Raw genomic sequence first — 27,387 nt, 5'->3', positions numbered from 1 at the left:
ATAAACTTGAGAAATTTCACTTTAGAATGTGTAGAAAATCGGTAATTATGTCACAATATCAATAATGATTTACACAAAGGATGTCACGTTTGATGGAAGGCAGGTTATTTGTAAAATTGCGAAAGTTGGAAGGATAACAAGGAGTGTGACATTATATATTTTGGTTGGAATAAATGCATTTAAAACCAGCAGATTAATTTTTTTTGAATTATCTATGTTAATATTTTTTTTTATCCTACGTTAATTTTAAAATGGTAAAAATGGTTTCTTCTGATGAATTTTAATTAATTCATAAAATAAATATATCTTACCTTTAAAAAATAACATCAAAATGTTAATAATGACAGAATCGGGTTAGAAAAAAAGAATTAAAATGTTGTTAAAATAACTTTAAGTCTTAAGTACAGAGACCTATTAAATATTACAGTTATTTCTCACAACCATTCCAGAAAGAAGTTAAAAACTCTAAGCTTTGTACACAACTTGGAAAATGCATGTAAGTAATTGGAATTAGAAGCTGCATTGTACCAATTGTATACAAAATTCCATATAGCCCTGAAAAAAAAAAACTAGCTCAGGTTGTCAAAAAGTTAAACAGTTTTACCAACAAACGTTTGAATAAGTATTTACACTCTAAACAGTTTTCGGGTCATTTTAAAGTGACGCACTTCGCGCATCAAGAGAAAGCATCCTAAGTTGTCAAAAAATCCTACGATTTTCCAACAAATGTTGAAATAAATATTTACATCCTAAACAGTTTTCAGGTCCTGGCAAGATATCTCTCGTAAGCATTATCTTGATTAGATTGTCAATCCCTTAATACTACCAATAAATGTTGAAATAAGTATTTACACTCTGAAGAATTTTTAAGCCATGGTAAAATGAAGCAAGGTTTCAGCATAGAAAAAGGTGTCTTGGTTTGTCAGTGGCTTTTCGATTAAACTTTCTGAACGATATCCAGATCATTGCAAAATGTTTATCTTCTGTAGCCCTGAAAACCTTATCCAGTTTTGTTGAGAAATACGGTAGTTTTTCCAGCAAACGATGAAGTAAGTACTATTTACATTCTGAACGGTTTTTAGATCACGTGGCAAATTGTCACTCTTTGCGTTCTATAAACAATAATTATATTCAACTTCTTGTTCACATTCTCTACACTTCACAAAACAACACCAGTAGAACTTGCAATCGCATCTCTCCATCACAGTTTCAGTTTTACTTGTAAAACCTCGTCCACAACACAAACTGTCACAGCTGTCAATATTCTTAGAAGTTCTGTTACACTGTCGCCCATACGTTCCAGGCGTTTCATTCTGTGAGTCCCGCTCGCAGAAATCTGGCGAAGAATCCAAGAAAACCAAGTCGGTATCCGAATGGTATTTGAAATAGGCGTTCATTGGCACCAATTGGCTACGTTTACCAGATCTTCGTGGTTGTACTTCAGTTGCATGATCGAACTTTTCTCGGAGAATGGAACCAACGAGTCGAAATTTTGGCAATGCCCTCCAACACGTCTTGGTTTCGCAAGAGCCTGATACACCATGGCATTTGCATTCCACTTTCATGTTATATTCAATAACCTAGAAAACGATAGGAAAAAAATTATTATGCAAAGTTATTATTCCTCAAACACTTCAAGTTTAAAATATATTGCAATTTTTTTCGAATTTTGAAGTGGTTATTTGTAATAGATAATCAATATGTAAAAACAAGTTTTTCTTTTGTTTATCATTTTTAAAAGCAAGAAAAAAAATATATCGTATACTCTCACTTTAAGTTATTCAACGTTGCCATATTGAACCACGCTATCGTTGAAAGATGATATGGTGTTATCAAATTTAAAAAGAATTGATTTGTATTTTAAAATGGTTCAACTTATAATCCTTTTAAGGTTGAAGCAAATGCGCAACCAGTCAACTTTTACTTTAATGGCGTACCTAAGTTAACTGTTAACCGAGTTTAAAGATAAAACGTAAATATTTTGCCTCATCCATTCCTCATCTTTGTTCAGAATTTAAACAAAAAACTGCTCTGGGGCATGAAGAGGTTTCACCCTTCCTCAAACAAACGCAAAGCAGAGTTCGTTTCGTAACAGTTAACAAAGAAACTGTTACGAACTGTACGAAGTTCGTAAAGGTCAACGTGAGTTCAATTAATTTAATAACATTGCAGTACAAATATTCTTTTGTTTTAAATAAAAGTATTTACTTGAGTTTTCAAAATACAATATATCGAAGAAAATCTATTAAGGAAAACTGGAGGGAAAGGTCTAGAAAAAGATGTCTCGATGAGGTAGAGAGAGATCTAAAAAAAGAAAAAATGATTATCTAAAATTGGAGGATAAGGACCAAGGACCGTAAAAAGAGGAGTCGCGTGATAAAGGAGGCCAAGGTCCTTCATAGACTGTAGAGTCGATGAGTAGTAGTAGTAGTAGTAGGAGAATCCGCCCACTTCTTACTGTGCTTCTCCTGTGTAAATTATTAAGCATCCTTTAAGTGTTTTATATAGCTCTGATTTATATTACTGACTAAAATTAGAAATCATAATTAAAGTTAAAATATAGATGAACTCTTAGCTTCCCATTTTTGCGCCCAGTTTATAGCGCAGTTTCACCCAATTCTTCGGTACCAAAGCGAAAAAAATAATGAAAAAAAGAGAAAAAGAAAATAATTAAAAAAAATAATAATAAGACTCCGGAAAAAAGATATAATCCATTCATCAGCTCAAACGATTATATCCGCAAAAAAGAGTGCTTTCTAATATTGTATCGTAATATTGATCTTATTTATTATTATTATTTTTTTTAAATAATTTTCTTTTTCTCTTTTTTCCTTATTCTGTAATTTTTTAAACGTGTTTTCTCTACTTTTGGAACTTATTTCATGAGTTCCATATACTTGCAGCTCATGCGCAGTAAATAAAACTTATTGATTTTCTTATCATAATCATGCTTATTAAAAGTGTGAAATTAACATTGATCATAATTTGGCTGTTTGTCAACATAGATCATAATATATATAGATCATAATATAGATAATAATCATAATTTGTTTGTAACATAGATCATAATTTGGCATTGTTATACAACTTTTAAGTAACGTGTAAAATGTTTTATTTTATACTCAGTGGATTGATTTTTCGCGTTGTTTATGCAATGCCGGATGTTCCCAACTGAAGAAATGAAGAAATTAACTGAAGATGAAAAGTTTTCCCAACTTTTATGTCATTCATTTGTATGTTTTCAAATATTTATGTGTTTTTCTCAACAATAAAACATAAAAATGTTTGTAACATAAACATTTGTATGTTTTATGGTTAAGAAGAATTCAGTTTTACATTATTCATGAAAAATTGCGTAGGTGGTGCTTTGGTAATTATAAAAGTTTCAATAACATTCTACTATGGCATGCGTTCAAGGATAGAGTATTCATCTTATTGATATATTGCACCCAAAGACCAAAAAACCCTAATAAATTTAAGCAGGTAAACACTCCTACACTGCAATATATAACATCCGAAAATACGAATTTTCTTTTATAGCAACGACGCAATAGTAACTTTCATCAGAGCTATTAAAACTGTCACCAGGCGCGCTTAAACGCAACTCTTCAGCGGTTCTAAAATAAAACAGCCTAATCGTTTTCTTCCATCCTCTTCAATTACAAAGCTATTCAAGCAGATATTTTTTTTTTAAATATTTATGTTTCTTTAGTGGAAAAAATAGCCGAAGAGAGTTTCACACTTGGTGAGAAAGAGGGACAACCTCTCATCTAGCATGATGAATGGAGGATGAGATTTGTTACGAAACCATCAAATAAGTTCAGGAGAGTGAGGTGAAAGCGTATATGACCTTTTCAAACAGGTAGGTTAGGTTTTATTGAATTATGAAGAACATAATGGAAAAGTTTGACGCTCATCACATTTGATCTAAGTTATATCATCCAGACACTTGAGATGGATGCAATGTTTGTCCCCTGTTGAGATTATCAGCATGGTACCCATCTTTTCTTGCCAATATAAATTCTGTCAGCGTCTTGGACAAATCATTTGATCCACATCAGGGTTGGTTGAGAAAGCTATATTTAATACCTGTCCATTATTTCAAGTGAGCAACATGTTGCGGGACATTTAAGCAATTCATTCTTCTTTAAATGGTAATAAAAGTGGAGTTTTTCTTTAATGCGCTGCTGTTTATTGGCAACACGTACGCCTAAAGCGTTTTTAGGAAAATCAAGACCAGAGTCCATTTGATTTCGAAATCGAGGCTTAGTAACAGTTAACTAAGAAAAATTAAACATGCAAAGTTTAAAACCTAAAAGATTACAATGAATGTATGCTGTTTCATCAAATAATTGAATACAATCAAATCTGTATATGGTATAATTCAAAGATTGTCACAGAAGTGCAAAAAGTGCAACCAAGAATGTAACAAAGCGGTAAATAATACATTTAAGAACGTATTTTAAAGATAGTAATACTACAGCAAATAAAAAGTAGAATTAAAGGTTTCTAATACAATTCTGAAAATATGCAATAGGGTGAAGTTAGTGCGATAGACATAGAAACACTGCAATGTTATAACAAGGATTAATCGAAAGATGAAGGCAAAATATTTTAGTAGTAGTAGTAATTTATTTACGTCACACTAGAGGTGCACAATGGGCTATTGGCGACAGATTGGGAAACATTCCTGAGGATGATCCGAAGACATTGCATCACATTATTGATCCTCTGCAGAGGGGATGCTCCCCTGCCTTGGCAGCCCAATGACCTGCGTGAAGTCGAGCACTTCCCGTTCGAACATTCGAACGAGGACTGATACCGCACACCCTCGGTTACTACGCAGGCTGATCAAAGTGGTCACCTATCCGCTCACTGACGGCAGCCTATGATGCTTGACCTGTGTGCTACCGGCAGCCGTGTATTTACTGTCAGTCTACAACGGACGGCAAGAAAAATAATGCAAAAATCGCAAACAAGGAGGAGTATTATGCCAAGACAGTACTGTACATAAGGAATAAGATAACTATAAAATTAAGTCAAAGGAATTAATTATATTTAAAAGTCGCTAAGTTTTTTTTTGAAGAAAGAAAAAAATTTAAAAAATTGATTTGTTTTCTGCGTAAAATTTATGTTCAATTTTATATTTCAATTTTTATTTGTGGGAATTCGTAGAATCTCTCATCTTTTCTTTCGATAGAAATTTCAAAAAAAAATTAATGATTTTTTTGTTATCTTTTTTATGTAAGAAAAGTCAAGGTCAAATTTTGGGAAAATTTTCCAATTTTCAGGACGCTCTTAGGGCAGAATACTTTAATTTTTCCAATTTGACTTTTTAACGATTATAGTCAAACAAAAGGATAAGAGAGATAATAAAGTTTCAATTGTAAATCATGTTGACTTATTTGCTAATATTTGAGGGATCCGCCTAAGTTTTGATGCGTCTCACCAACCCCTCTCCCTTTCCGATTGTTTCACAATTATTTTTCTATTTGATTACAAACAGATTCATAAATCAATATTAAGAAAAATATATTAAAAAACAAACAAACAAAAAGCATTATTTTATTATATGGTGCAAGAGATTTTGTTTCCCATTCAATTAGAATAAAATCTAACCTAGTACCATTTAGCTCGGTTTTCTACCCTTAAATTTGTTTTTCGAATTCTTATTTACTTTTCGGTTGCTAGAAAAACCATTTGATCGTGCATAATTGCAATTTCATCCTTAAACTTGACAACTAGCAGAAACGGCTTCAAAGCATTTCCTTTTATGTCATACAGAGAAATGCTGAACAGCATTGGAAAATCTTCAATGATTTTTTTTTATCAACTTTGCCTTGTCGCAAGGATACCAAACATTTTATCATCAAAATTAGCATGTTTAGAATGAAAATGACAAAGCACAATAAAAGCTTCTTCTTCGTGCGGCAAATATTTTTGTAAATTGTCTTTGAATAACTATATACTCATCTCGACTAAATCTGACTGCATCTCAGAGCTATTGGGAAATTATTGTAAACACTGCGAAAAAAAAGTATTGTCAAAACTGTCAGAATATGTTTAAATTTATCATGTTTCTAGCTGTATGGTAACACCAAAAGCTCTGTAATATTTATCGAATCGCTTTGGTAATGGCTATGGTAAAACTAATGGTGACATATGGTTTTACTACACGAGATAAAATTTGATAAATGCCAAAATTTGGTAATTTTATCATAACATTCTAGAGCATCGCATAAAACTATTTATTCGGTTAAATTTACTTTTCTATTTTGAATTTTTTACTAAATGTTTCCAAATCAGAACTATGATTTTCAAAACCAGAATTTCCGGTAAACTATTTATCATATGAAAGGAAAATTTGCCAAATGAAAGATTTAAATATCGTATATTTTGGTTTTATTAACCAGAATTATGATTTTTTTAAAAAAAAAAAAAGCAGAAATGTATAATTATACAGTGCGGAAAATTTTACCAAAATTGTTTGCTCATATAATACTAAGTGATGAATTCAAAAAAACTCCGCAACTCCGAATATTTATCATCAAAACGAAATAGAAAATATTTCTTTGACGCATCTCATTTTTCTCTATTTTAGCAACAAATATTCTGCTTGGCGAGGAAGATATTTTTGGCATCTTCATCGTTGTAATTTTTAGTACAATTGTAAGAAATTCCCGTCGTAAGTTATATATCGTGCCAATCTTTAATTATCTGTTTGTTGCAAGGAAAATGAAATCCTTTTTATTTTACCACTTTTATATAAACATTTATGTGCTTTTCTCANTTCGTTTTTCAATTTTTTTCTTAATTATTATTCTCCACTACTAAAACGTGGTTTTTAAAAATATTACTTTTTATTTTGAATTTTAAAATATTACTGGTTGTTGTCTCTTTGCGTGCGAATATATTTATGCACAAATATCCTGATTTCTTTTTTACTTTCCAAACATATTTCCTCAGAACATATTAAGTGGATAATTGTTAAACATGACTTTTAGAATGAATTAGATATGAAACTTCCGTCTAGATTGTAGGCAGAAATAATAGAATTAGTTGATGGATGATAAAGTTTTCCACGATTTATTTTTATTTAAATAAAACAATAGCTTCTGCACCTATTTACAATGCCCGCTATTTTCAGAATGAATTTCATTAGACCTTATTAAATGGTAAATAGTTATATCAATCTCTTTTAAAGTCTTTTTCAAGATTACGGACAGAAATAATAATGGGCTAATAGATAATAATACGAAAAATTTCGTCCAGTAATTAATTTTCATATTAATAAGTTTATCTGCACTATCCCGTAGCTCAAAAAAATTTTTTTTGCGAACATATTTACTACTTTCGTTTTGGAAATGCATTTACTCATAAAATTCCCTTCTATTGCAATTCTATTCTTTAGTTTCCTAAACTCCTGTCAGTTTTACCCTAACTTGTTATAATATACATCAGTACTTTATCAAAATAAAGGCAATTTTGCTTAATTCAAACGAATGACTAGTCCTTTAATGACTTGATCAAGCAAAAAAAAACATGAAATAATAACAATATTAATAAAAACCATATTATAGGTTCTGCGGTATAAAAGAAACATATAATCCTATGATCGAGAGTATAAAAAAAGGAATCTTCATTCCATACCTTCGAAGTTGGTTAGTAAAACAAAAAAAGACTATAGACAACTCTAGAAATATAAATGTTTTTTTTTCTTTTTTAGTTTCGTTTGACAATAATTTAATTTAGAAAAAAATTCTTAGAGTTTGCGCAAATCGTGATAATTACTACTATCCCTTATTTCTTTCTTTCGATGTAAAAAGGTTAAATATTTTATCCTAATAATGAAAAAAAAATTAATACAGACGAGTTTCGAAATCAAACCACACCTTCATTTTTTTTTATATGCTGTTGATGTTAAGGGTAAAAAAAAACTCAACGCTTTATCAAGGAGCGCCCAATGGTCCAAGCTCAACAGGAGGATCTCTTGTCAATTAACCTTGTCTAATGATGACATTAGACGCCTTTTCACAATACGAAGAACTTGTGGATTGAAATCCGCCTTCATGAAGGAATCGAATTGAAAAGTTGCCGCGATGCATATCGCGTGCAGTTAGTTGGAAGGAAAAAAAAGAAAACGATTTTTTTTTTTTTTTTTAAATTCCAGAAGTAAACGATGCTTATCATCCGTTTCTGTTGAATTATCATCTAATTAGGGAGAATTTTCTACTTCTTAAATGTGACAACATAAGAAATGCAGCTGCGATGAGCGCGTGTTTTTTTTTTTAAAGTTTACTTTGATTAAGTAATTACTGTTTATCTAAAGCTTTCTCTCTCTTTAATAAATTTGGAACATTGACTTACCAGAAAAAGAAGAAAAAAAATAGATATTCCATTCTTTAAGGCAGTTTTCTTACAGTAATTCAGAGAACAAAATTCTGGTAAAATTACCGTATTGTATGGTAATGACTTGTCTGGTAAAATTCTGCCATAATTCTGGTCTATAAAAACTAATATATATACGGTCTTTAAGACATTCTTTTGTAATTTTTTCCGTTCATATAATAACGGTTTACCTAAACTTTGTGGTTTTCAAAATTATAGTTCTTATAGTTCTTAACACAAATTTAATCAGAAAATATTAAACTGAAAAGTAAATTTAACGAAGAGATTGTTTTTACGCCATACTCTAAAGCAGTGGTTACCAACTGGCGGTCCGCGAGCCGCATCCGGCCCGCGAAGCCTTTTTTTGTCCTATATAAAATTTTGATAAAGTTGCGGAACCGCCATTTGACTGGTCTTTTTAATTGCGGCCCTCGGTCTCATGTAAGTTGGAAACCCCTGCTCTAAAGTATCATAATAACATTTTTACAATTTTTACTACATTTACGAAATTTAAACCCATATAATAAATCACTATTTTAATGGTCCTTTTACCCGAATCATGATCAAAACGTTTCAGCAAAAATTTCCTAGCATTGTGTTCCCATAGAGACAGAAACACGGTAAATTTTGCCATAATTTTTTTTCTCAGTGTAGTTTGCCTAAACGCACTCTCTAACATAAATATATTAAAACTAGCACAAGAATTCAATTTTTTCAATATTTTTTTATGGAATTCCAGATAGTTTTCAAATTTATAATTTTAATTGTTCTTAGTTTTTCTGCATTTAAACTATTATTGCCCACAATGATATTGTACAGCATTTTATAATTTAAGGAGTTTTTGATGTATGATTTTATTTCAGATGAAAGCATTGGAATCGAAAATTTGTCAATGATTCTAAAAAGCCATTGAAACATTCACTATTTTTAAAAAAAAAAAAAATTTTGTTATCGTTTTACCGTTATAGGACACCGGTGTCCGTTTATATATATTTTTTCTGACGCTCTAATAACAGGTAAAAATATATTTTGGTATTTTTTTAATTTAAAAAAAAACGGTTTATTAGTTACTAAAAAAATATGTTAGATTATCGCTTTAAAATATTATTATTAAAGTTAAAACTACTATTTGCGTTAAAATATAAAATCCAAAGAAAGAAGATTCAAATTTTTTTAAAATTATATACAAAAATTATCAATAGTTGACTTTGTAAATGAAAGATCTTAGATCAAAACAAGAGCAAATTTGAAAAATTATTGTTCGGAAATGAGTCGTGATTGGATGATTTTACCTTTAACTCAGAAAAAGACACCGGTGCTTTATGTTGTGTTTCATAACCACAAATTATTAAAATGCTAAATATAATATTTTTCACTTATTTTGACCTAAATTAATACAAAATGATGAAAAAAGTATGATAGATATGTTTAATAAAAATTCGGAAACAAAGGGTTAAAAGATCATGTTCTAAACCAACTGTTTTTTTCTCTTTAAAATTAGATTACAGCATCAATAATCTCTGAAAATTAATTTCAACATATTGTTTTTATTTTTTTCATTTTATATTTGTAAAAAAAGAATTTGTGCATAGTTCAACAACAGGTTATGGCATTAGTTTTTAAATGTTAAATAATGATACTAGGGTACTTACTACTTATTACTGAAGAATTTAATAATTACATTACACTTATTAGCTTGTTTACTTAGTAGCTGCATTCAAATTCCGAAAATGTAAAAATTATCTCATCGTAATATTAACTAATTAGAAATAGAATATAGCTAAAATAGAAACCCATTAACCTTTCAGTTTATTAGTAAAAATCTAATTCCGAACATGCAAAATTAACGCATAAAAAATTTAGTTATTTAATAAAATTAGGAACTTATCTTATAAGCTTTTTATTATAAAATTATTCATAAGTAAAAATTAATGCTTTGTATTGCTAAAGATTTTAATAAAAAAGCTTATTTTGAAATAAATCAATACACATTACAATCATTGCATATATCACCTCTTGTAAACAAGATTTAGAACATTGATTATTATTATTTAATATAGCTGATATGTTTTCGTATTGAAGGTTCACTGACCATCAGCACCTTTCAGTACAAGATCACGTGAGGAAAAGTCGAAACCGAGCTCGCATAAAGAATGGATTTTCCTAATCGCCCCAAACCTTTAGGGTCAATTGGTAAGCAAAGTTTAAAGAAGGCGATGGCAGCACCAAGAATCATGAGTCCACATCGCTGATCCGAATACGGCAGGCTGCATCATCGACATTTTAATGGAGATAATAGTGACTGATGAATCTTTAAACTGGTGGAATCTCTTAAGTTTAGAGAAGAAAACATAGCTTTGAAGTAGTTCTATCTTCTTTCTTACAATGGAATGGATGTCTCATAATCGTTTGCTGCCAATTTAGGCGTTCCATAGGTGAAAGAATTCGAAAATGATTGAGACATTCAAGGAATTACTGTCAGAAAATAACTTCAATCTTTGCTTTTGCACTCGCGGCGTAAGATTAAAGAGGTAAAAAATAATATAGCGGTAAACAAAGTTAGAATATAGTGATTGACACCGAATCTCTTAATAAAATTTCAATAGCATTCTAAACACGTCTTGGCTATCGAAATTGTTCTTAGAACAGTATTCAATTATTTTTAATTTTCTGAAACTTTCCCTATCCTGATTGGCCATTTAAAATGTTTTACTAATTTTGCTATTTTATTTTCTCATATTTTTTTTTATTTACTCAATGAATATGTACTATTATTTAATGATGGAAGAGTAACGTTATTTATTTTAGTCACTTGTCAGCAGCCTCCTTATATGTACTCCCAGAAATATAATCTAAAAACAAAGATATTTAGCCACAATATTGGCAAAAAATGGGTGAGGAGCAGGGATCAGGAAGCTCTCGTACAGTGAACAATGTTCAAATTAAAAAAAAAAAAAAAACTTTCTTCGTTTTTGACGAAACCGTTTGCTGGTCCATGCTCCTAGCGAATATTTTGTCAAAGTGACGAAATAACTATCACTTCTTGAGGAAACACATTTTTTCAAAATTTAAAATATTTCGTCTTTTTTTTTTCTTTCTTTCAAAAAAGGAAACAGAATGACGGATTTGTGGTGCCTTATGGTATTTAACGGTTGGCATTGTTGATCACTTTTTCGTGTGCACCATATCGATGAATCAACGCTTCCCCGACGACATAAGAAGGACACATAAAGTAGATAGATAAATCACATTCATGCCCGAAGCAGGATTCAAACCCGGGATCTGTTTATATTGATGCGAACTTCATGGCCACAATACCATTCTAGTTTAAAGCGCTTAGTCTTCATTCTAGTTTCGTCATTCTACTAATAATCTTCAATCTTCTGTGATAAGTTTCAGAGGAATTGAGGAAATATTTTCGTTATAAATTTGTGAGTTCGCGTTTCGTCACAAATTACGTGATTTCGTGATGAAATGATTCTCAAAATTAACGAAATGCAGTTCAAAAACTGCTGAATAATCAAAAGTGAGAGTCTTATTTCTGAAAGTGAGCCTTCGTAACTTTTATCAGACAGCTTCGAAATCTATCTTACAGGGAAAATTATTATTTTTACCGTTAAATTTTTTCTGAGAGGCTAATAAGGTAGAAAATTCTAAAACATGCACAGTTGTAGCAACGAGGAGATTTTCACCTTCAAATAGTTAAAAATTTTCCAGTCTTTGCAATTTTTTTAAACATATTTTCTAGATATTCTTGCTTTTAGAGTACCTTCTATCCTCTCTTGAACAAATTCATAGCCATAAAATTATCGAAAAGCAGAAACGTTAAGGTATAAATATTAACGAAATAAGATTCGAAACTTTATAGGAAACCAAATATTCATAGAAGTAAGTAAATAAATAAAACTGCTTTTTAATTGATTTTTATTGATTGAAAAATCTGAGTTATAGAATTTGTGTCTTTTAAATTTATGCAACTCTATTTGTTTATTTTCTAAGTCTTTGTCGCAAAACAATCTTATTTTTAGATTCGAGTCAAAAATAACTAAATGAGACAATGTAACTCATTTAAATTAAAGGGATAAAGAACTTATAGATTCACTTAAAACTTGATCTTATATATTTTAAATTCATACGATTACATTCATAGAAAATGTAAAATGGTCCTTCTTTATTTTTGTTTTTTAACAAAAGTTAAATTTTATTTTACAAAAAATTGAAAAACAAATTATCACTTCTAAGATATGTCTAAGAAACTTTATAATATTATTAATAAAAAGCTTACTTTTGTTTTCTTTTTATTGATAAAAAGTCTGAAAATTCGAAAAATTTGCTTAATTTTTAAAACATATACAAGTAAAAATTATTATTTTTTTAAAAATTATTTCCATAAATCGAACTTCTTTTAGCTTTAACAATTAAAAATTTTAAATATGACAGTATAACTCATTGAATTTTGGTTGCAATTGTTATGTTATGTTTCGTTAAAAATTGGCCTAAAGTATTATAGCTAGATTTAAAATAATTTGGATGTATCTTAAGAATACGAATCTAGAGACCTTAAATTATCTATTTTAATGAAGAAAATTGAAGGCATAAATAATCAACATTTTTTATGCTTGTTATGTAAATTAACAACGAAAAATGATTAATTTTGTACCTTCCAATATCAATATTTAAAAAAATTTTAAATCAATAAAAATCTTAGAAAACATATTGACAATTATTCTATTCGAAATATAGTATATTATGTATGGTATATTATATATTATGTATTCTATTTTTAATTAAAATACATAAATATTTTAACGATATATAATGGTAGACTTCGAATAAAATTTATTCCATGCTATAAAAAATACTCTTTTCAAATTCATATAGATTAATATAAGATTTAAAANTTTATTCGATTAACAAAACAATAATGAAGATAAACAAATTTGTGAAGGGTCCGATTAAAAGATAAATTATTTTGTGAAGGGTCCGTTTTTAAGTTAAAATATTTTGTGAAGGGTCCGTTTTAAAGTTAAAATGTCTTGTGAAGGGTCCGTTTTTATGGAAAGATATTTTGTGAAGGGTCCGTTAACGGACCCAAATTTCTTCTAAACAGACCCCTGAAAGGTATAAAAATTAACGAAATAAGATTCAAAACTTTATAGGAAGCCAAATATTCATAGAAGTAAGCAAATAAATAAAACTGCTTTTTAATTGTTTTTTATTGATTGAAAAATATGAGTTATAGAATTCGTGTCTTTTAAAATTATGCGACTCAATTTGTTTATTTTCTAAGTCTTTGTCGCTAAACAATCTTATTTTTTAGATTCGAGTCAAAAATAACTAAATGAGACAATGCAACTCATATAAATTAAAGGGATAAAGAACTTATAGATTTACTTAAAACTTGATCTTATATATTTTAAATTCATACGTTTACATTCATAGAATGTAAAATGGTCTTTCTTTATTTTTGTTTTTTAACAAAAGTTAAATTTTATTTTAGAAAAAGTTGAAAAAAATTATCACTTCTAAGATATGTCTAAGAAACTTTCTAATATTATTAATAAAAAGCTTACTTTTGTTTTCTTTTTATTGATAAAAAGTCTGAAAATTCGAAAAATTTGCTTAATTTTTAAAACATGTACAAGTAAAAATTATTATTTTTTTAAAAATTATTTCCATAAATTGAACTTTTTTTTTAGTTTAAACTATAAAAAAAAATGAAATAAGACAATATAACTCATTGAATTTCGGTTAAAATTTTCATGTGTTATTGTTATGTTTAGTTAAAAATTGACCTAATGTATTTTAGCTAGATAAATTTAAAATAATTTGGATGTATGATTTATCTTAATTCGAATCTAGAGACCTTAAATTATCTATTTTAATGAAAAAAACTGAAAATTAGCATACATTTTTTATTCTTGTTATGTAAATTAATAACGAAAAATGATTAATTTTGTACCTTCCGATATCAATATTTTAAAAGTACTTTATTTTAATTAAAATAGATAAGTACTTTTTATTCATTGCTATTAAAATATTCTTTTTTAAAAAAAATTCATATATATTAATAAAAGATTTAAAATAATTATAAATTTTTGCTTCTTATCCTTTGAATGAATTACAATTTAATTTTAGAATCACGTAGTATGGATATTGGCTATTTATGCTTACTTTATCTCATAAAATAACTATCTTCATAATGTAAACGACTCTGTAATAATTAATGCCAAGTGAAATAAATCATCCTTGTGATAAATAGCATAACGTGTAAATAATAATGAAAGAAATGAAGTTTCTCTAATCGCTATTTAATGATCACAAATTTTCAGACACCTTTCATTTGTTTTTCAGATTATTAATCTGCTGTTTTATTCAGGTGGGTCGATCATTTTTCGAATGCAGGGCACGCGCACGTTCATTGGTGGGCTGCTTCTACCCTTACATAAAATATTTTCACATGAGATATTTCCAGATCAAATATTTAGATGTTGTCTTACTAAAAATATTTTTTGTTCCTACAAATGAGTTAGCTGTTTACCATTTCAGGCACATAAAGAACTTTTACAACTATAAAAATTAATTAACCATTGTATTACAACTGTAATATACCGACTAAGCCTTTGAAGATTTTTATTTAACACATTTTCCTACTTTTTTTCATTACTGTATATAATATTACAGGGGTGGCCAACCTGCGGCTCGCGAGCCACATGCAGCTCTTTGAAGGATTATTTGTGGCTCTCGATAAATGTACCAGAGTTCCCTTTTCATTTTTGCGCTATTATATTTAAAAAAAAATTATTATCATTCCGTATGTGTTTCAAAATGTCTTTTAAATTACTGAGAACAGATATGAAAGACTAAGTGCAACGTTGTTCAATTCAAGGTGAGTTTTCTATTTCCAATATAATTATGACACAAAACGCATCTGGAGAAATAGATTTAATAGAGATGCAGGAAGATCAAGCTCTACAATTAAAGTATAAGTCGACGTCGATTACTGAATTTTAGAAATTTGCATCAGAATTGAAGTATCCTGAATTAAAAAAAGTCTGCTGGTCGAATTATTTTAATATTCGGAACAACGCACTTATGTGACTCATTTTATTCCACTTTAAAATTCGAGAAATCCAAACACCGATCAGTATGAACTAACCGGCATCTCAAAGAATTACTGAGAAGTGCTGTCACCAATTATTCACCAAATTTTAAAGAATTGTCAAGAAAAGTAAAATACATGAGTTTAATTTTTTATATTTAAATTCAATACACATATTTTGTACTTTTATTTATATGTTTTCAATAAATATAATTTATGTAAAAAAAAAATTTAATACCTTTTTCGCATACCTTTTAAATACGTATTTAATTGCGGCTCGCGAAAAATTTCAAAATTTGAAAAATGGCTCGACTATCAAGGATCTTGGCCCCTGTAATATTAGGTCAAAATGAGTGAAAAATATTATATTTAGCATTTTAATAATTTATAGTTATAAAATACAGCATAAAACTCCGGTTTCTTTTTCCGCATTAAAGAAAAAAACCTTCCAAACACGGTTCACTTTCATATAAGAATTTTTCTAATTCACTCTTATTTACAGTTACTTAGATCTAAGTTATTCATTTCTGAAAATTCTTTAATTTACAAAATCAGTTATTGATACATTTTTGAACATAAGTGGAAAATTTTTTTTAGTATTCTGATACAAATATAATTCCAATAACCTAACAAATTTAGTAACTAAACAGATTTTCATAATTAAAAAATAGGAAAAAAAAAATGTTCTTGCTTATAATTAAAGCGTCTGAAAAAAAATATGTAGAAAAGAGACACCGGCGTGCTACCTGAGTCGAAGGGTAGATTAGAAACGTTGTCACAGCTGTATTATGCTAATTAGTTAGAAACTTTATTCTAACTGCGTTACGCTGATTAGTAAGCAAGTGTATTAGATTTGTATTATGCTGTTTAGTTAGCGCCTATATCATAACTACACTGGTTATCATAAATTAAGGAAAAATCACAAAAATAGCGATAACTCTTTCAAAAGTAAGCCAAACCGTGCAAAATTTGCATATGTTGTCCACTAAGAGTAGCTGAGTAAAATTGCAATATGCAAATTAGTGGCGCTGCACTCGGCTTACGTCNTTGCATGAAAACTCTTCCTAAATTGGTACTCGATAAACTCATCAGACTCAATGATTGAATGATTGAATTGCTACGCATTCCCAAAGTCAAGGCTATTTTTGAAGAAATCTGGTGTTTAGAAGAAACCCGATGAATCGTCGTCACTAAAGTGGACAACGTTTCTACTTTTTTTCAGGTCAATGGCCTTTCTGGATTTAAAAAATGGTGGGAATTTAGGAACATGATAAAGTCAAAAAACAGCGTGAGAAATACTACTAAGGGATGTGCAGCTTTTTCGATCGTACTATAAGTAAGTACCGTAATCAGTACCGATTCATAAAATTCATTTTTTTCTTATTTGTCTCAGTATAAATTATGTTAACTGCAATGTACAGCCATAGTGGGAAAAAACAAAAATTTTCCATCTAGCTTAATTTATTACTATGTCGTTGCTAGAATGTTTGTCTCAGATTTTCTCCTAGGGAATTTTTATCCACACTAGTTCGTAGCAGATTTTGAGCAATTACAAAGTTGACAATACATTTTTCAGTATTACATACTTTTTGGTTTACTTCGAGTACTAAACTGAACTGATTTTGCAAGAAAAAGGCGAAAATTCAAAAATTGGTATTCGATAAACTCATCAGACTCAAGGATTGCACTGTTACGCATTCCAAAAGTCAAAACTATTTTTGAAGAAACCTGATATACTGTCACTAAAAAGTGGATGACGTTTCTGTTTTCGGTCAGGTCATTGGTCTTTCTGGATTTACAAATGGTGTCAAGTTGGCAAAATGATAAAGTCAGAAAACAACATGATAAATTCTAATAAAGGACATAAATATACAGGTAAGTATTACTACATGTAGGAACCATAGTCAGTACCGATTCATAGAACTATTATTTTTTATTTGTCTCAGCATTAATGTTGGTAACTGCGCAATAGAACCAAAAATTGAAAAAGAATAAAATTTTCCATATACACCTTAATTTATGATGAGTCGTTGCCAAATTTGTCTTGGTTAGACTTTCGCTCAGTGAATTTTCATTCCCACTAGCTAGTGGTAGATTTTTGAGAAGATATAAAATTGATAATGTATTGCCAGTATTATATACTTTTTTGTTTATTTCGAGCACTAAACTGAACTAATTTTACAAAAAAGAACAAAAATTCAAAAATTTGGTGCTTGATGAACTCATCAGACTTAATGATTGCATTGTTTCGCATTCCAAAAGTCAAAACTATTTTTGAAGAAACCTGATATACTGTCACTTAAAAGTGGACGACGTTTCTGTTTTTGCTCAGGTCAATGGTCTTACTGGATTTACAAATGGTGTTAAGTTTTTATCACTACTGGCAATTACCACTTTCGCTCTGCAGCATTGATTTATAGGGCAACAAATTGCACCCCTTCAGGGAAAGACTCGCCAAAAACTTGTAATTGCTCATTTCTTATCGCTCTCCAAGAGATTTAGAAAATAATTATCAGTAGAATATCCCCTGCCTACAATCCGAGATGTTTTATGGACCACTTGTAAGAACTAATCACCGTGTGTCCGTAAATGTAAATTCTATTGCCATTTCATGGTAGCAACAATTTGTTGTCGAGTTTGGTTGTTTTAGTAGATAAAATCTGAATTGTAGAACTGCAGGTTTTTGCCGATGAACGCGCTTAAAGCTTTAAGTGGCTTTCTGAAGAATGAAAGTGAATCGGACACATAAAAATAAGCCTTAATTGGAATTTTATGGCTTACGTCCGAAGCCGAAAGAATGAGAAATAGCCCGCCTGCTGCTTGAAATTAATAAATCCGAGATTAGCGGTTGAATCCTCATTATTTTTAAAGTTGGATGTGTTGGAATTTTTATGATCGGTAAAAAAAATTTGTAAATCGGTTTTAATGGAAAGTTCTTGGAAATTTGCGCTAACTTTTGCTTTGATGTGTCATTTGTTAAAAATGGTTGTCCGTATTAGTTTGTGTTTTATTCTTCATTTACGACGTTTTTTATTTAAATCAAGGCTTCGTTTATAACACCATTTAATAAAGTGAATATAACTTATTTTATTTCAACTTGTTTCACAACGTTTCTACGATGTTTTGTACAACCAATAAAATGAAATGTATTCCGTAAACTTTTGGCAATTAAAGCAAAAATATCCCTAAAAGGCTTCGTTTTAATAAATGGCTTTATTCTTAGTTGTTCATTGAATAAAATTCATAAGGTTTCAGATTAATATGATAACTATCTAAAAATTAAATTGATCACAAAAATGTTTGCGATTTTTTAGAACTTTAGAATTGGATAGAAGAAAAAAAAATAGAAGAAACATCAAAAAGAGAAAAAGAAACAAAATACTTCAATTTGTTAGAAAACAGAAATCTAATGTTAGATTTGAAGTAATTATTCAAATTTTTAAGGTCTTACTGAAAATTGTAAAACTTTAAATTTTGTATAAAATTACATACTCTTCATATATACACTTCATGACTTTTTTCATGTTTATGCAATAAAAAGTTTAAGTTCTACGCATATAAGAATTTCTTCTAAATTACTATTCTTTAAAGCGAGTTTTAAGGGCCATACAATTAATAATAAAATGTATGTAGTCCAATTATAACTGTAAATTTTTCTATAATCGTTATCTTTATATGTTCCACAAATTCTTTATTTTATAAAAAAAATCATCAATTACTTTTAAAGGAAAATAGCTCGAAATAAAGTGTAAATAATTGTAGTTTTGTAAATGAGTGTAATAATTTTGTGAATGAAAAATTTTTTTCTTGTATATTGTTACCATTATGTGTAGCACAAATTTATGAATGAAATTCCTCGATGATTTTTTAAAGAAAATAGCTCGAAATGAAGTGTAAATAATACATTAGGAAATGTTTTGTAAATGAAAGCAAAAAAAAAAAAATTTTTTTTTTGTTTTCATTTCATTCGGACATTTCCTTTCATTTTTGTTTTCATTCGGACAAAAAAATTTTTTTTTGTCCGAAATCTCACTTCACTAAAAGATAGAAAAGTATTCCAGAGTAGAGATACTTAAAACATATTTCCTATAAAGTCACGTTTTAGAGTTTAAATAAAATATATTTGATTATTTAAAAAAACATTTTTTGTCTCGCAACGAAAAATGTTCAGATATATTTTAATTTTTCTTAGCACTGTGAGAAAGTTTTGACAAGGTTGAACTATGATATCGTTTCTGCAGCCTTAATATGCTGCCAAGTTTAATTAACTTTCTATTTAAATCAGTTTAAGCTTGATTACACTTAACTGTTGAACGGAACTCTTTTAGTATGAACGTAATTTGCAGCAAATTTAAACCATAGTATGATTCAAGGCATCAATATTAAAGTTCAATTTAGGATTTATTTTTTTGCGAGTGGAAGTGTAAATATTATAAATTAAAAACGGGAAATTTTTTGTTGCATTTTGCATTAAAGCATTATTTTTATTTAAAGTAAAACGGATCAATTTTGTTAACGTATTAATGTTTGTAAATAGTGATCTGTAAATTGCACAAAGTTTGAAAGCCAACTTTATTATTTTTTAATAAATATATAACCACCAGTTTGTAGTTTTTTTTTACATTTTTAAACATAAACTGAACAAAAGACTTAAATAAAAAAGAGAATTATGAGTAAAAAATAAGTCTAATAAAATAATTTTTAATTCTAAATTAAGTTCCAAATGGATCATTTTGATTCGTTGCCATTGAAACTCTCCCCAAAGTTAGCCCTTTATCGGTTTGATCAGCAATTCTTTCTTCACAGTTAGAATATTTGGAAGTCGTCATTGAATTATAATATTGATCAAATTTTCTGTAACCTGGTATCATGATCTTACTACAGGAGCTTGATGAACGATATACTATGAGGCAAAAATATTGCGTGGTATTATGATTCAAGGTAATGACATTTTGGTGTACATCTAGCCAATTGTTTTAACAGTGTTGAAAATAGTGTTTGTAATATTGTTTATACTGAAGTTTAAAACATTGTTAGAAAAAATCATACAGCATAAATAATCATCAATCATTGTTACAAGCAATACAAATAAATAGCGTTTAAAACAATTATAAACAAAGATTTTTACACATATCAGATAAAAGCAACGTAAATCTGAATTGATCGTCAAAGCTGTAATGATGTGATTACTTACATGTTAACGTCTAATAGATTTAAATTGTTTTTCACTTGTAGTGTATTAAAAATAAATAGTGAAAACAATTCCAAAAGTATCTAACGCTTTAACCTTTTGATGCAGAATTTTATTAAACATATTTTTCATACTTATTTTCGTTATTTTGTATTAGCTTAGATCAAAATAAGTAAAAATATTATATTTAGCATTTTAAAAATTTATGGTTATAAAATACAACATGAAACACCTTTGTCTTTTCTGAGTTAAAGGTAAAATCTTCTAAACAAGGCTGACTTCTAAGTAATACTTTTTCGAATGTACTCTTATGTGCAATCATTAACATCTTAGAAAAATAGCCATTCATCATTGAAATTTCTTTAATTTACAAACTCAATTATTGATAAAAATTTTCTTTCAAACTACTGTTATTTGAAATTTATTCTTAGCACAAATATAACTCCGACAATTTAACAGATTTTTTTAGTCACTATTAGGCTATCTTTTATAACTAAAAATACCAAAAAAAAATTTTTGCTAGCAATTAGAGAGTTAGAAAAAAACATATCTGACACCGGTGTCTCATGTGCATCGAAGGGTTAATAGAAAATGCAAATTTCTGATACAGTTTCTCTAAAAGTTGTAATTCAAATTTCCTGCGGCTTTTTATCCATTAGTAGTACTGAACAAAACCGAAATCCAACTCGTACTAGGTGTCTAGTGGTTCAATACGCGTGAAATTACTATTAATTAGCATTGCGCATGTCAGTTAGAATTTATTATTAGCACAAATATAACTCCGATAATCTAACAGATTTTTTTACTCACTATTAGACCACTTTTTTTATAACTGAAGAAATACCAAAATATATTTTTGCTAGTAATTAGAGAGAGTGAGAAAAAAATATATCTGACACAGAAGGGTTATCAGAAAATGCCAATTTCTGATCCAGTTTCTCTANATTAGCTTAGATCAAAATAAGTAAAAATATTATATTTAGCATTTTAAAAATTTATGGTTATAAAATACAACATGAAACACCTTTGTCTTTTCTGAGTTAAAGGTAAAATCTTCTAAACAAGGCTGACTTCTAAGTAATACTTTTTCGAATGTACTCTTATGTGCAGTCATTAACATCTTAGAAAAATAGCTATTCATCATTGAAATTTCATTAATTTACAAACTCAATTATTGATAAATTCTTTTTTCAAACTACTGTTATTTGGAATTTATTCTTAGCACAAATGCAACTCCGACAATCTAACAGATTTTTTTAGTCACTATTAGACCACTTTTTTATAACTAAAGAAATACCAAAATATATTTTTGCTAGTAATTAGAGAGTGAGAAAAAAATATATCTGACACCGGTGTCCCATATGCGCCGAAAGGTTATTAGAAAATGCCAATTTCTGATGCAGTTTCTCTAAAAGTTGTAATTCAAATTTCTTGTGGCTTTTTATCCATTAGTAATACTGAACAAAACCGAAATCGAACTAGCAGTCTAGTGGTTCAATACGCACGAAATTACTATTAATTAACATTGCGCATGTCAGTTAGAATTTATTATTAGCACAAATATAACTCCGACAATCTGACAGATTTTTTTACTCACTATTAGACCACTTTTTTATAACTAAAGAAATACCAAAATATATTTTTGCTAGTAATTAGAGAGTGAGAAAAAAATATATCTGACACCGGTGTCCCATATGCGTCGAAGGGTTATTAGAAAATGCCAATTTCTGATGCAGTTTCTCTAAAAGTTGTAATTCAAACTTCTTGTGGCTTCTTATCCATTAGTAACACTGAACAAAACCGAAATCGAATTCGAACTAGCAGTCTAGTGGTTCAATACGCACGAAATTACTATTAATTGACATTGCGCATGTCAGTTAGAATTTGTTATTAGCACAAATATAACTCCGACAATCTGACAGATTTTTTTACTCACTATTAGACCATTTTTTTTTAACTAAAGAAATACCAAAATTTATTTTTGCTAGTAATTAGAGAGTGAGAAAAAAATATATCTGACACCGAAGGGTTGTCAGAAAATGCCGACTTCTGATGCAGTTTCTCTAAAAATGGTAATTCAAATTTCTTGTGGCTTTTTGTTCATTAGTAATACTGAACAAAACAGAAATCGAACTCGTACTAGTAGTCTAGTGGTTCAATACGCGTGAAATCACTATAAATTAACATTGCGCATGTCAGTTAGAAATTTTTTTATCTTGTTGTCTAAAATTGTCGTTTTCCAGCATCTCTTGAACATAACCGACATAAGTTTTAACCAGGCATAGTTAATCAACTAATCGTGCAATTTTCTTTTTACCATGCTAGAAACAAAAACCATTAATTTTGCTGTTGTTTAAAAGCAAAATAAGTCTAACCTTTCTACCAGCCTCGTTATTGTGCAGGTTCATCAGTGCCCTGGCATTTCCATGGCCACGAGCTGCTTTTAAATCTCTAGCATCGACGAAACTCTTTGAGAAAGCTGTGCCATATGCCACATTGTCAGAGCATCCAGACCATTGGAAACCATCGGGAGAAAATCCCCTCACCGTCCTATCACAACCACATCGACCCAGGGAACCACTGCTGCAGGAACGTGTGACAGTATGTGCAACGCCTGCTGCAGAAATGGCATGCACAAATGCTGCTTCTCTTGTACCTAAAATGAATAAAAATTACAACTCAAGAGAAAAAAGTATTCTAAAATCATTAGATCTGATATTAAACTGTACATTCCATTTCAGTTTTATTTTTAATTCATTAATGAATCATTTAAAGATACTTCATGAAGACTGTGAGAAAACGGAACTAATGCAACAATTTGCAAGGCATGGGAACTTTGTGGATATTCTCAATTATATCTAGTTCCCATTCAATTTTATTTTTTGTTCCAATGGGATACCTATATGTGACGTAGTGCCGGTACGGTATAACCTGATTGGTGGTTGAAATGTGGCATTTGTTTACGTTAGCAACTGTTCTTTCCATTCTATTTCGAGTAAGCCAAGCCCGTCAAGTATCACTTATCTCAAGGGACACATTCTAAATTCTTTCACAAAAATACTTTCTCAAATATTTCAATTCTTTCACTATAGATTTACTCAGAGACTTAGCACAAAAACAGGCACGAAGGCTATATGGAACATAAACAAACTAATTATGTATCGAAGTTGCCAGGTACGCAAAACAAAAATATATCATGGTTACACTAAAATGCATAAACAATTAATAAATCTAAGTTACTTAAACGAAGTAAACGAGAAAGAATTGTATTCCAATTAATTCGATGGGCGTTACGGGTTTCTGTATTTAACTAACTTATCTTTAATTAACATTCTAACTTAAATAGAGAAACTTAGCTCAACTTAAATACGCCATTAAGCTGATTAAGATTAGCTGGCGCTGACATCATAGGTTACATGTGTGAGTATGGGTGGTCTTCTTCTTCTTGAAGTGCAAGTACTCAATTGCAGAAAATTCAGAATGTTAAACTGATAATTTAATGAAAAGTTCGCATTAAAATAAGAGGGTTTGTGAAATATTAGAGTATATTCCTATACAATTTCTCTTCTTTGAAGGTGTTCATTAAATAAAGTTAATCGTGATATGTCTTATTATTCTTTTTATTTCACTTTTAAATGTGAAATAAAAAGAAGAGAGTACCCAATTGAATTGAGAATTCAAAATGTAAAACTAAGAAAGATCGATAATCTCTGAAATTGATCAGGGTTTTTGTAAGCTAAGTAAAATTGCAACTTTTAATAGCAGTAATAAGCAATCAAGGCATCATAAAAAAATTTATCATAATTTTTAGAAAAACAATTATTAGTTTTTTAAGCATTAATCAAGTTTCAAATAAATTTTAGATTAATAACCAAAGCGTACCTCAGTTGGTTTTATTTTATTTAATACTTAAGAGAACAGTTTTTTTAACACAATAAAACAAACAAGAGTAAATTATTTTGGCCTCTTTCATTTTGTTAAAAAATAATATTTAAAAATGAAAGAAAGAAAGTAAATTTTTGAGCATCTAATTCTCGAACAGGCACATGTTTTATTTTAAATGAATTTCTGAGTTTAATTTTTAACTATTTTAATATATATCTTTAAACAATTTACAAAGTTTAAGTATCTAGACCTTAATTTCGTTTTATTTACTTGCATTCGAGTTCATGAGAGTGGATTAATTCAAATTTTTGACAGGCTAGAATGTTTAAATCTCTGGAGGAACTCTCTGCCGTATGGCAAAGTAAGTTTCAATTGTTTCTTCACCGCTTCAATCAGAATTTATCCCTTCAAGTAATTAATCGTAAATACTAATTCAGAAAAAATTAGAACTGATTGTTTAGAGTGTTTAAAACTGAACTGGAATTTAATGAAAATGTAAGTTTTAGTCCCCTTTTCACACTGCTATAAACAGAATTTATCTCGTCCTTTTTCACTAAATAAAGTTTATCATCAAAAGAAATATTTGATACTTTTTGAGAAGCTATACTTCTAAAATTTAGAATGCAATTATTTGCAAGATACCAATACAAATTGAATGTGTTATCTTAATGATGAAATAATTCCAATAAAAAATAAATGTGTTATCTCCAATTCACACCGATTCAATTTTGACATTTTTCAAACATTAAAAAACTAACAGATACAAATTACAAATATTCGAAGTGAAATTAAAGGACAAAATAATTTATTTTCTTCTCACCTAAAGCGAAAAATGTAGAAAACATTACTTTTGTGATAGATCTTTATTGCTAATCAAACATTCTCATGTTTTACTATTAAGAGGAGCCTTACACTTTCCATTTTAGGAGTGCAAAAATGCAACTATTTTCACTTTTTCAGTTCATTTAGAACTTGCAGTTTTTTTAAATTTTATTTTATTTTGTTATGTCGCTAAGAATCAATGCTTTAAACTGAAAAAAACAACAAAAAAAATTTTAAAGCATTTTTGGCCTTTTCGAATTTAAATTTTAAAATTTTATTGTTAAATAAACTAATGCACACCATGATACTTAATGGACAAATGGCAGTAGTTTGCATGTTGTACAAAAGTTTAAATTATATTTTAACATATTTCTTCCATAAAATTGAGTGTACAACTTAGTCCATACTTAGTATAACACTCAAAAGAAACACCCTTAACGACGAAATATAAATCATCGCCACGAATCCGTAAGAAAAACACCTTAAAGACGGAATTTCTCCCTGCGGTTTTTTGTAAGATAATTCCATCAATTACAACTCTTAACAGTAGCAATAAAGGCCATAAATAAAGACTTTCTACCTGCCGTCAAAAAGCTTAATTTACAATTACAATTTTTATTAGGCTTCACGAGAAAAAACAAACTCATGTACTTGAGATGCAACAAGATTTATCTTTTAATTTTATATCCCCCAACGTATGGAACAACACTTTATTGCTGCATCACACCCTATGTTCATCCAAGAGTTGGAAGAACCCGTTGTGTTGTTAATTGGATATAACGCGTTTCTTATCTCAACATTAAACTTGAGTTCCTTCCAAGTAACAACTTAAAATATGTTATTAATGTGTTTCATGATATTAAGGCGTGGACTATGTTGTAGAATAACTTTTGCTGTTGTTCTTGGATATCAGCTTATTTCTACATTAAAACGTCGCTTCACTATATGACAACCTGACAGTTTCATTCAAATGGGGAACACGTGACAGTGTTAGAGCAGCAGGGCTAAAACAGTGCTGTCTTGTATTGAGACCTTTATATTTGAGCAAGATAGTCTGAATAATGCATTATGTCTAAATATCTTTGTCAGCCAAATACATCCTGCAATGTTTACTATGAATCCCAACGTGTTTGGATACTTATACGACATAATGCGTTTACTGGATAGATTTAGATTTTACTGTATTCCGTTGATCACCTTAATTTCTAGATGTAAATCTCGATTAGCATTTGTGTATGAAGTTGAAAGCCCACTTAGTCTCAGATAATTGGAAAAGGCTTTGAATTTGCCATAAACGATTTATACACATCTCCATGACAAGAAAAATCAAGGCTGTATTAGAGAGAGAAATGTATCCAAATAGGGTGTTTACAAAGGGTATTTACAATAAAGTAGTCGTTCACTGCGTTTTTAGATAGACTAAAAGCGTCAATTGCTTGTACAAATTCAATAAAACTGTATTACTTTAGGAAAGCTAAACTCAAGTGCGATTTACAATTTCTAAATCTTCTTTCGAATTCGTGAGTTTTATTTGAAATTTTGAAGATCACAAATTATTATTGAGAGGCTCTTTAATTTAGTTTTCTTGTATAACATGCTTTTAATTATTTTAGTCTTTCATGTATTTTAAGCAGAGTTTTTATCCTGAATTTTGTATTAAACAATGGAGTCGTATCTTATAAACGATCTGCTGCTTAGTTTGTGGTACTTGAGTTTGAATTATTTATTTAAATAAATCAAAATAGATAAATGTTACAGATAATTAAAACGAAAAAAGAAGTTAATATTTCCTCTTAAAACGAACCTATGATGCTTAATTTATTATTTTCATTTGCACTAAAGTATAATACATAAAACGCGTTAAAACTTAATTTTACAAATTTTCGCTTCAAAAATTAAAAACTGACTACAGCAACAGGGCTTATTAGATACCAGTGACCATGAAAAAAATGTAAGGAGAAAATGCTGAGTTAAGATTGTTATGATTTGTGCAACAATT

General features: G+C 29.2%; 1 protein-coding gene across 1 annotated transcript in view; it reads right to left on the bottom strand.

Annotated features, from left to right (window-relative positions):
* Positions 1-374: 374 nt before the first annotated feature.
* LOC107444171 (protein Wnt-4) overlaps positions 375-27,387 on the bottom strand; it is a 131,348-nt gene continuing 104,335 nt past the window's right edge. The window contains exons 3-4 of the mRNA XM_016058254.3: positions 23,057-23,337; positions 375-1,580 (exon numbers count right to left, since the gene is read on the bottom strand). Coding sequence (XP_015913740.1) covers positions 1,113-1,580; positions 23,057-23,337 — 749 coding nt within the window. The 3' untranslated portion in view covers positions 375-1,112. The remainder of the gene's footprint in view (positions 1,581-23,056; positions 23,338-27,387) is intronic.

Source organism: Parasteatoda tepidariorum, chromosome 5, assembly GCF_043381705.1.
Source record: "Parasteatoda tepidariorum isolate YZ-2023 chromosome 5, CAS_Ptep_4.0, whole genome shotgun sequence".
Lineage (NCBI taxonomy): Eukaryota > Metazoa > Arthropoda > Arachnida > Araneae > Theridiidae > Parasteatoda > Parasteatoda tepidariorum.
This window is presented reverse-complemented; position numbering and strand designations above follow the sequence as displayed.